This window comes from Castanea sativa, chromosome 9 (assembly GCF_040712315.1).
Source record: "Castanea sativa cultivar Marrone di Chiusa Pesio chromosome 9, ASM4071231v1".
NCBI lineage: Eukaryota > Viridiplantae > Streptophyta > Magnoliopsida > Fagales > Fagaceae > Castanea > Castanea sativa.
The window spans coordinates 36,748,158-36,759,573 of NC_134021.1; the positions used below are offsets into that span (position 1 = coordinate 36,748,158).

The following is an 11,416-nucleotide window of genomic DNA, read 5'->3' on the forward strand; positions in this document are numbered from 1 at the left end:
TCTTAATTTGCACATGCTTAAATTATAAAAGTTAAATTAAAATATGGATAAAAAATAGCAAAACATCCAAATTCTTGGTAAAATTACTTGCATGGAATTAACTATCCTTAGTAAAGATAAAAGACAACTTTCTTTGTATTTTATTTGTCAATGCGATCATGTGTTTGAATTTAATCAAAGAACTTCACATACTATGCCTAATTTTTTTTCTCATAAAAAAAAAAAAAAAAAAAAAGTCAAGCTTAGTTGTGGCTGATTTCGAATTTTGATTTTTTTTTAAATATTTTTCTCCAATTGGCTTCTTTTCTTAATTGATGAGGCTTCTCCACATCTTGTAGGCCTCTAGGTTTGAGTTAGGTTCAACCCACTTAAGTTAGAGTCTATCCATAATCCATATCCCTTAGATAAAACCCATTAGCATGTAAAGCTTTTTTTTACCTATAAAAAAAAGATAATTCATAATTAGTCACGAAATAACATAAAAGTAAAACTAAATGTGCAAATATGAGTGTACTTTATTTTATATATTGTATGCACATTAGTGGGGCATGGCCACTTGGTCCCTTAGCCACTAGTCCAAAGGAGGAAACATAACTACAAATAAAAGTGTATGTATATCAAATATTAATAACAACCAGCCGGCTGTATAAAAATGAAGATACAACCACTAGTTTATGAAAAAGTTTAAAGATACACACTTTGTCATAACTTGCACATGCATTAAGTGGTGATTGGATAGACATTCACAAAAATATTCTGACATAGAGTAGATACTTTTCACCTGGCTACCAATGATGAAACCCATATATAAGTGTTATAATCCAATTTTATGTTGATATATGTGTAAGTTGTCGCAAAATGTATAACTCTCTAGACAAAATGTTAGTTTATTAGAAAGTGCACAATTTCAAATTCGTAAATCAAATAACAAGCTCGTTATGTAAAAGGTGAGAAAATAGCTTTTTTCGTTCTCATGCACAGCTTCAACGAACTTGAGTCGTTAAAGAAATTATTAGTGCACAAAAGTGTGTGCAGTTGATTCCAGACTTGGTATATGAATAAAGTTAAGACCAAATGCTTCAAGCTAACGTTTCCATGTTAACTTGGCCTATATAAAGCTTAGTATTTGATCAATAGGTTAATCATACCAATAAGTTACCTTGTTTTTGTAAACACTCACCAAGGCCGGAATGGAGCACGTAATTTCCGTGGAGGAGTTCCATTCGAGAAAAGAAGCTGGTGAATCAAGCAGAGACAATGATCATCCTGTTATTGTCGCTGAAGAAACCCATAAGCTGACTATTACAATCCAGAGAGGCAGTACCAGTTCCAAGGAAGAGAAGTTTAAGAAATTAAAGGAGGCGGAAGCCAAAGTGCAACTAGGAAAAACACCAAAGATACGACAGGTTGTGTTAATGCATTATAATAAAAGTAAAATAGTCCTTTTATTAATTTAGTGCTATTCGTGTTTCTCAAAAAAAAAACAAAAGTCCTATTCGGCTATTCATTTCATATCCCATTAAGTCAGAATAGTTGTTACAAAATATTTATTTCCACTAGTTATGATTTATTTCTCCATTCTCTAGTGATTTAATTCCTTATTTGTAACTAAGTATTTTAACTATATATAAAAAAATTCTATACGCTTTTTACGATGTGTATATACATAGTAGGGCTGTCCACGGATAAACTTGGATTTACGTATAAGGTGTATGCTTGGGTATGATGGGATAAACTTCCTTGTGCTGAGAGCAAAAACAAGAAATAGAAATGTGTGATGATCGATGATAATACCTTGTGCCTTAAACCTTTCTTTGAAACCACAGTGAGTTCATCACTGCAGCAAATATTCAATGAGGTTCATTGGAGTGTGCAAGAGATTCTAGTTTGTGTAGATAAGGAGTTCATGAAGGAAATCACCATTGAATGATTCTAGAGGGTCTTGGGGCCTGTGTGGTAAGAAGGCCAATGAAGCATTTGCAGAGGTTAAAATTAAGAGTCTAGTTATACAAATTTTCGCAAGTCGACAGTTGTAACCGTTTTTTTATAGTAGATTTTCTAAGGGATTTGGTCTTAAATTGTTTTTCCACTAAAGATGTTTTCATTGATTTTCTGCTTTATTATTAAATTTGTTTGTGCTTTTACTAATTTTATTATTATTGTTATTGTTGCCTTAGATTTAATATTTTGATATTGTGGTTAATAGATTTGCCTATGTATGGAATTATTAATAAACTTGTTGAATTAATCTATTCATTTGGCTGCATAGAACACAAAGGTGTTAACCAAGATTTTTCAAGGAAATACATATTGTGGGCAACAAATTACTTCTTTAGTGGATGTTGTATGCTAAAATTAATAAGTTACTGTACTTGTTACATTGGTTGAGTCTTGAGACATATGATAAATATTTAATTTGTGATGTAAAAGCCAAAAAAGACCAAAATATTCATAGTACTTTGTCAAACTAGCTATATGCACACGATACTTTTATCTTATTATTATAAATTATTTTATATATAACATTGCAATGCGTTGAAAAAACATATTATTTATTGTCAATTTATTATATTTTGTTCCTGTTATCGATTATGTTAATTTATAAATTGCGGAACCATCAGGTTTTAATGCTGCGAGGTCACAAGCATTACCGAAAGTATTGTGAGCCAAGAGTGGTATCACTCGGTCCTATCCATCATGGTAAGCCTCCATATCAGCTAACAGAGGAGTACAAGCTTATGTTGGCAGACAAATTCATTGGAAAAACCGGCAGGACTGTTGAAGAATTGTTTGGTATTATTGAGGATAATATCAAAGAACTGAGGGAGTACTATGATGAGAAAGTGACACAGAAATATAGTGATGAGGACCTTGCTTGGATGTTTTTTGTGGACGGCTGTGCAACATTGCAGTTCATAGACTTGGTTGCTCGTGAGAAGGTCAAAGATTTCAAAATTAAAGACGATCAAGTGGCCTTTGTGCAACAAGATTTGTTCTTGTTGGAGAATCAACTTCCTTATCAACTCCTCGACTATTTAATGAAAAATATTAAGGAGAAAAATAGTAAAAAGGAGGAAAAGTTGAGAAAATCGATCCAAAAATTCATCAATATGCACAGCATGCATCTTCTTGATACAGTACCCCCAAATGATGAAAATCCCATCCATCTTCTTGATCTTCTGCGGAAAAGACTTCTAGGCCTTGATGGCATCAAAGACAAAACTGCTCAGAATAAAGAAACTGGCAAGGAAGATTGGCATTCATTTCGTAATGTGCAGGAGCTTAGAGAGGCAGGAATCCATTTGAAGTCCAGCCCAAGTCGTTGCTTGGGAGAGATACAATTCACCAAAAAATGGAATTTCTACCCTGGAATCCTTCAGCTTCCTCGAATAACAGTGGATGACTCAACTGGGCCTATGTTCTTCAACTTGATAGCCTACGAGATGTGTCCTGATTTCGAAAATGACTTTGGGATCACCTCTTACATATCCTTCCTTGATTCACTTATTGATGATCCCAAAGACGTTATTGACCTCAGGAAAGCAGGCATACTCCGCAACCTCCTCGGGAGCGACGAAGAAGTGGCTCAGGTCTTCAATGAGATAGGCACCGACTTGGTGCCTAACCCCGTAATATATATAAAAGTCAAACATGATATCCAAGCGTACTTCGACAAGAAGTCAATGACCTGGATATCTCAAGTCCTTCATACACATTTCAGTAGCCCCTGGACGGTCATTGCTTTCCTTGCCGCATTCTTTGTACTTGGTCTCACTGTCGTACAAACGGTCTACTCTGTCTTGGCATATTATAAAAAGTAAAAAGAAACACCGCCCCTAATATAAATAACCATAACCACACTGATTCTATGTCTTTTCAGATTGTTGTTCAATAAAAGTACCTGTAAGAGTTCTGTACCTGTCAGGATTTCACATAGGCCTCTCTGCCTCTGGTACATCCTATATGGCTATGTCATTCCGTTTGTTTACTTTCTTTTTGTCCAACTCCCATGTTCGTTTAAATAAGTCAGTGTGAACAATGCACTTGATTCTTAATTTGATGTAATGTGTGTTTGAGATAAAAACATGATATTTATCTGCCAGAATTTTATGTGCGAGGAGGATTGAGCGTGTTATTATGTAATAAAATTTGAAGATGAATAATTGATACAATATATTACCCTATTCTATGATTTAGTTTTGTAGTTAAACTGTTAAAGCATGAACTTTCATATAAGGTGTATGCTTGGGTATGAATTTATATGTCAAGTTGTTACCATGGACGAAAATAGGGTGAAATCATTCACAAGTTGTTACCATCCATTTGTTGGAGAATTTACTCAATCCTACATGTGGTCCTCCTAACCAACACAAATAATTGTGGTTCTACTTACTGTCTGAAAACTCTGAACTCTTTAAAATCAGGTGTTGATAAAAACAAAAAAAAAAACAAAAATTGGTAAGGGAACCACGTTGTTAAATGCTAACCCTAGTACACTTGGAAAATTTTCTTTAAAATATTAATATTCCTTATCTATTATCCACTCTCCTATAAGTAATTCAGTTAATTCTTGTAGTTTCAATTGCATGCTCAACAGAACATGAATAATATGTTACCCTAGAATTAATATAATAAAAAGGGAAAAAGTATTTTCTCTGTTTGATTTTTTGGGTAGTTCACAATTCGCTCATTAAATTTTAAAATTGAGCAATTCCCCCCCCCCCCTCCCCCCTCCTCCCCACTAAGTATTGGAAACTAACAAATACTCCCTTGCCATTAAATTATCATTTAAATTCTAATTGAATCTTTTATTGCCTAATCCTAGAAGGTTGGAAAGAGTAAGTGTTATAAGTTTTGAAGGGAAGTCCCAATAAACAATAATAGTAGCTCTAATTGTCTCAAGGTAGTGAAATTCTTCGTCACATAAGTAGTGACCTACATGAAAGGTATATGACAACCCCATTACTTTTGTCATGGACCCAATTTGATTTCTAAAACATTCTATAACATAATATCTAAAATAAACCCCCATAAATATTAAAATCTCAAAAATACTGTGCCAAAAAAAATGGCAAATTTTAGGATAAACTTTCAAAGTGTGGTAAATAGTGACATGCTAAATCTTGGAAGAAGATAATTAAAAGTTTTTTTAAGGGAAAAACTGTTACATATGATGTATTTGGGCAATGTGTATTTGCACAAATGTATGCAATATAAACACTAGCCTTTTTGTTTTAAACAATTGTGATGTTAGTTTTGGTTAAAAAGTGTCTTGAATGCTTCCACCACGTCTAACTTTTCCATTTTTTTTTTTGGTGTCAAAGTTTTTTTTCTTGTGTAGGATTGTTTTTCGGATTTTTCTCAGGAGGCAAAGCAATTAAGGGGTTTTATATATGGTACTCATTAATTTTTTGAGGAGGAGTAACCCCTGACTTTGCCTCTACCAACAAGTATCCCATTTTTACTACGTGTCCAAATCGTGTGGCTCCTAAGCACTAAAGCCGAGCATTATCCGAATCTTATAGATATGCCCAAAACTAAATTATAATCCCCATACAAATATATGTCAGATGATCGTTTATTCATGGGTCAAAAAGGTTTATGCCAATATAAATAAATGGTTTATGCCATTCCGGTGGAAAAAGTGTACGGTGACAAATAGAAATAAAAATAATAATACACTGATGCTGACGTAGCTGCCAAGTAGTATTAAAAAAAAAAAAAAAATTTAAAAAGCATAGTGGATCACCAAATAGCATGCTTTAGAAAAGGATGCGTTGCATAATTCATCTAGCTATAAGACATTCTCCTGCGCTACTGGCCCTATAGTATGGCGTTATGAGAGACTTAAAAACTTTAAGGACATATAAAAAATCCTCAGCATAAATTACTACAAAAAGCTTCAGAAACTTATTCTAATTTCTAAGCTGGAATTTCAAGCTTTAAGTATCGTAGTTTTTTTTTAATTAAATGCATTTTTCAATAATAAATGGACGTAATAAAATAACACTTAATAAATTCAATATGCCATCTTTTATCATTTTTAACGTATTAAAACTCACTGCTCAAAAAAAAAAAAAAAAAAACGCATTAAAACTCTTTATCTATTGGTTTTCAAATGGGAACAACAATTTCAAACACTTTATTATTGTAATTTGACAAACGTTCTAGACACTTAAAACTCTTTGAAGTGGTCCTGTAACAATATTTAGACAAGGATGTTCAATTCCATTGGTTAGCTTTACAAAAATAAATAAATAAATAATTGAATATGGGAAATAAGTAAACCTATTAAAATTGGACTTGGACGTATTGACCCGCTTGAACATAGAATTAGAAAAATAGGCACAGATAAATGATTTTTATAATAAAAGGATCAAGTTGACCCATTTTCTTATTCTTCTTTTTTTGCTTTTCATTCTGAATATAATTTTTTTGAAAACAAAAACTCTCATCATCTTTAATTTGAATTTTAAGGTGATATTTAATCTATCTATAGAAAAATTATAGATATAAAATTTAATTTTTAGCCCTTTTCCGCTGTATACTAAATTTTATGACACATTCTATATTATACATGAAAATACTTATGACATTACCCTATAAGTAGAGGTGAAATTATTAAATATGAAAATATTTTCAATATTGAATCTACTATTATCATTGTGTAGTATCTCTTAGGTTTAGATATTTTCTTTTTACAATTTACTTAAACTTTTTTACTTAACATGTTATATTTTATTTCAAAAACTCCATATATTTAGTTAATTTTAGATTTAATTTAATTTAATTTCATATTTTACATACAAAAATTAATCTAATAATGGGATATTAGGTCACTTGGAAATTTATGTAACAAAATTGCTAAAATCACAATTTTTAAAACAATTTTCCTGCATGGTAAACTGTGAGTGGTAAAGTAAAAATTGTGGATCTATGTGGATCTATAACTCCACCACTCAAAACTCATCATGTGGACAAACTGTGGTAAAATTATATCAAAAGTTGTAATACTCCTAGGATAACTCTTTGCTCTTTAGTCTTTATTATGTAAATTTGAAAGTTGAAACCACGTGGGCTATTGACTGTATTGGGCCATAGAACCCTATCAGAACTGGCTCAGAGGCTCCAACTCATGAGCGTAACAGCTAGAGCACACGTATTGGGCTTCAATTTCAAATTTCAAATTATTAGCTAAGCCCATTATGTATTTTCGACCGTTGGAAACCAAGTCGGTGATATATGTATCTATTATAAATATGACCCGCTTAAGAAGACTGCTCTGTTTTGAATTTTGCTCTCTGTATAGTAATCAAAGGATGTCCGAGAATCAAAAGTTTGCTGCGGAAATAATGGTGGAAAAGGGCAATGAAATTGAAGATGGGTCTGTGTCTGGGTCTGGTTTACTTGAGATCGAGAAGATGATAGACACACTAACGCAAGCTGGGCGTGTGGGCGACACGCGCCGTCTCGAGGCTTTTGCGGCGTGTGATGTTTCGATTCTTGAGAAGGTTTTGCCACACTGCAATGTTGATCAGTTGATGTATGTGGAGAAGTTTTGCAAATCCAAAGTGAGAGATCTGAGCCTTGTGACTGATCAGTTGTGGAAGAAATTCTACGAAAGGGAATTTGGGGTTTCAAAGGCTGATGTTGTGGTTCAAAGGATGAGGGAAAAGAAGGTTTCATTCAAGTGGGTGACAATGTATGAAGCTAAATTGAAGGAAGTGGCTGAGGCTGAGAACGAAGCGATTGATCGAGTAAAGCAACTTTACAAGAAAGAGAATGAGAGGAAACAGAGTAGGCAACTCAAGGTTTGCGAGGTGGTGAAACCCATCACAAGAAAGAGGGGATGTGATGAGATCTGTAACATAAAGAAGGGAAACTTGATGAAAAAGGCAAGAAAAGAGTTTGAAAACTGCAGAGAGGTGAAGGATCTTGCTGCTATCAACAGGATTGCCTTGCAAAGGAAATATCATCATTGTCCCACTTTGTTCATTAAGTGATTTGGCTGTTTGGGTTTTCTGTAAAGAAGAGATTTTGTTGAATTACTCAAGGGATTTTTTTTTTTTTTTTTTTTGGCTATTAGGGTTTTTATTAGGCAGGAGATTTTGTAGTATTGTAGAAAGGATTTTATTTTTTGGGATTTGTCTAATCTTTTTACCACTGTCTGTTGGTCAAGTGAGTTTGGCTAATGGGTTTTCATTAGAGGAAATTTTTGTATGGAAGAAACTTTAAGGGTTTGTTATTTTTTATTTTTTATTTTTAGTAGAATTTTCAAATGTCAGCCAAGAGAGCCTGGCTACAATTTCAGGAATACATTTTATTCTACTGAATTTGCGAAATCATCTTCTTGCTTCTTTGCATTTACTTTACGTGATTACTTCAAACAAATTTCTTTTGTCATTGAGACTACTAATGATTGCTGATGATTTGTATGGAGACTACTAATGATTTTGACAAATGGTAATGCTTTGTCATTGAAGACAGATATGATGGATTTCTAATATAGATCGAAGGATGAAGCAATCTAAAAGGGTTAAAAAGCTTTTAAAATTATTTTCCCAACTCAAGTATATTTGTCAGGTTTTATGTCTAAAATTTAGAGCTGAAGTCTTAGAATTGAGCGACATTAATAGTGTCACACTAGTCTTGTTTCTTTAAATCTTAAGGAAAAAATGTATATGTGAAATTTTACAATGGTACTTGGAACTAGATCACCCCTCTAATGCATCTGTGGGTGATGGATGTTCAAGAAAAAGAGGAATCACATATGGACCAGTCAAGTAAAAGGGAGATATTGGCTTCTCACTGATGGCCAGGACGCCTGTGGTTACACACAAGTTTACTTCCTAGATCGGGTATCAACCTGTGAAGTTTGATCACACATCCTCTAAAGATTTAATTAAAAGTCTATATTTTGTGAGTGGAAAGAAACAGAGCAATGGTAGCAGCTTTTATTAAAATCAAGGATAAAATACAAAATTGATCCTCAAAGTTTCTTTTGATTTCATTTTAGTCATTTAACTTTGCTTTTGTTTATTTCAATCCTTTAACTTTTAAATTTATTCAATTAAGGTTTTTCCAACAACTTTTGTTATATGTTGTGGTTAATTTTTCAATTTTATAAATTTTTCTTCAAATTTTTTAAATTAAAAAAAAAGTCAATTAATGATTGAAAAATATTTTTCAGATTTTTTTTTTCCAAAAAATTTTAACAAAAGTTAAGGAAAGGCCTTAATTGAATAAGTCTGAAACTTGGAGGACTGAAATGAATAAAAGCTAAGTTAGAGGACTGAAATGAAATCTGATGAAAGTTAGAGAGTCAGTTTTACATTTTAGCCTAAAATTAGTTACCCTCTTTTTTTTATAAAATTCGGCTTAGGGCTTTTATAAGAGAGATTTTCTTCTTTTCTTTTTTTGATGGGAAATTAGAAAGATTTTCTGGTATTGCTTATGTGATTTTTTTTTTCTAGGTTAGTACTCATTCTCTTGATCCTATATTTTTTTTCAATCGTATCATTAAAATATGTTAATATGATTCTTTTTTCCTGCAAAATATGCTTTTTTTTTCCTTGATTAACAAAATGGACTCGATAATTGAAAAGAATAAAACGTAAAAGAAAACATCTAGTAGGAACCCTTTAGATGTTAATTAGGAATGTTATTTCACCTTATTATGGTCACGCTCAGATGGAAGATGCAAACTCAAGTTGCTCCATCTATCTATTTTTTTGTTATATATAAAATAATAAAATAATAAAATGAATGTTACTTTGCCCTTTGTTTCCCCAATGTAGCTTATAGAAATTGTTTTGGTTAACAGGCATGATATTAAACAAAAGGAAAGAGTTACAAACTGGCCACAGAGGCCAAAGAAGTAGCAACCTGCCTATAACAGTACAAACCATTACTATCAGACACAAGTAATCTATTTGATTCATCTGAGGGGCGAACATCAAAAATAACAAAATCCTCCCTCATACAACATCCTTCCTTAGCCAAAAAAAATCAACACACCTATTTGCCTCCCTAAATACATGAGCTACCTGAACCTGTGTGAGTCTTGCCATGAGAGATCTGCAATCAAGGAGCAAAGGAGAAAACAATTTGTTAGGGTTGTCAGCCTTATTTAGCATCTCCACAATAATCTTGGCATCAAACTCTACTTCTAAGTAATTAATTCCTAGCTGGTTGGCAAGAGTTAATCCATCTCTCAATGCCCATAATTCAGCCATTACACTTGTAGTGTACCCAATTAACCTCGAGTACCCCTTAATCCATCCCCCTTCGCTATTTCTAATTAAGCCTCCACCACCTGCCTTGCCTGGATTCCCAAGCGAGGCCCCATCTGTGTTAAGCTTATACCAACCCGGAAGAGGTTTGAACCATTTGACAGGAATCACAGTTCTGGAAGCAACCTGCTTGGCCTTACTTACACAATAGTAATACTCTTTAGCTTGGCTAAGACACACCTTATCAAGCTTGGGATTTGGGATAGAGTTATCAAACACAACTCTATTTCTATTTTTCCATAGATTCCAAACAACAAATAGAAAGAGAAAACACTAAGGGATGAACCCTTTATGTCTCACATCACTCAAGCAGTTGTTTTTCAGCCAAGCCTCAAGGTTGTCAGCAAAGGAATTCATGTGGGATGGGGGGACTTCCAATTTTCTCCACAGGTCACGCGCAATTATACACTCACGGAGAAGATGGACTATGGATTCATCTTGATCTCTACATAATGGGCAGACCTTGTCACAGTTTATACCTCTTTCCACTAACACTCCCTTAACTGGTATACTACCATGTAAACACAACCAAAGAAAATTTGTAATCCTTGGCAAGATGTCCAACCTCCAAATCCACTATCAATGGAATTGCGTGACATCTTCCTCCCCTTGATTTGCAATTCGGTAAGCTGAACTAGTAGTGAATTCTCCATTTTTGGAGAATTTCCACAATACCATATCTCTCCCACTCCCATGTAGTTGTATTGGTATTGCTTTAATCTTTTCTTTAATGGGTTGAGGAAGATCAAAGGAAACCAACTCCCATTTCCATTTTTGACCACAATACAGGTCCGAAATCTTCAGGTTTTGCTCTTCCTGCCTAAGTAGACATTCAATCATACTTCATAGAGAGTCACCATTCACCCAATTGTCCATCCACACACTAACCCCAAAACCATTTCCAATCCCCCAGGCAATCCCTTTTTTGAGCTGATGGCTTTCCAATTAGGTGACGAAGGGAGCTTTTCAGGGTCTCTCGACCTAACTCTCGAATAGGAGCAATATTTATTCAAAATTACTTTTGTCCACAATGCATCTTGTTCATGATACATCCTCCAATTTAACTTAGATAGCAGTACTATATTCTTAGCTCTTACCTCTTGTATACCTAATCCTCCCTCTTC

At 33.6% G+C, this 11,416-nt stretch overlaps 2 protein-coding genes across 2 annotated transcripts; both read left to right on the forward strand.

Moving 5' to 3' along the window:
• The first annotated feature begins 1,163 nt into the window (after positions 1 to 1,163).
• LOC142608597 (UPF0481 protein At3g47200-like) lies at positions 1,164 to 4,035 on the forward strand. The gene is made up of 2 exons (XM_075780287.1): positions 1,164 to 1,406; positions 2,622 to 4,035. The coding sequence occupies exons 1-2, from the start codon at positions 1,191 to 1,193 to the stop codon at positions 3,819 to 3,821; spliced, it is 1,416 nt and encodes a 471-aa protein (XP_075636402.1). The 5' UTR covers positions 1,164 to 1,190; the 3' UTR covers positions 3,822 to 4,035.
• A 3,317-nt stretch (positions 4,036 to 7,352) lies between these two features.
• On the forward strand, positions 7,353 to 8,003 carry LOC142609146 (uncharacterized). The gene has a single exon (XM_075780765.1). It carries the CDS (start codon positions 7,353 to 7,355, stop codon positions 8,001 to 8,003), a length of 651 nt encoding a protein of 216 aa, XP_075636880.1.
• Positions 8,004 to 11,416: the final 3,413 nt, after the last annotated feature.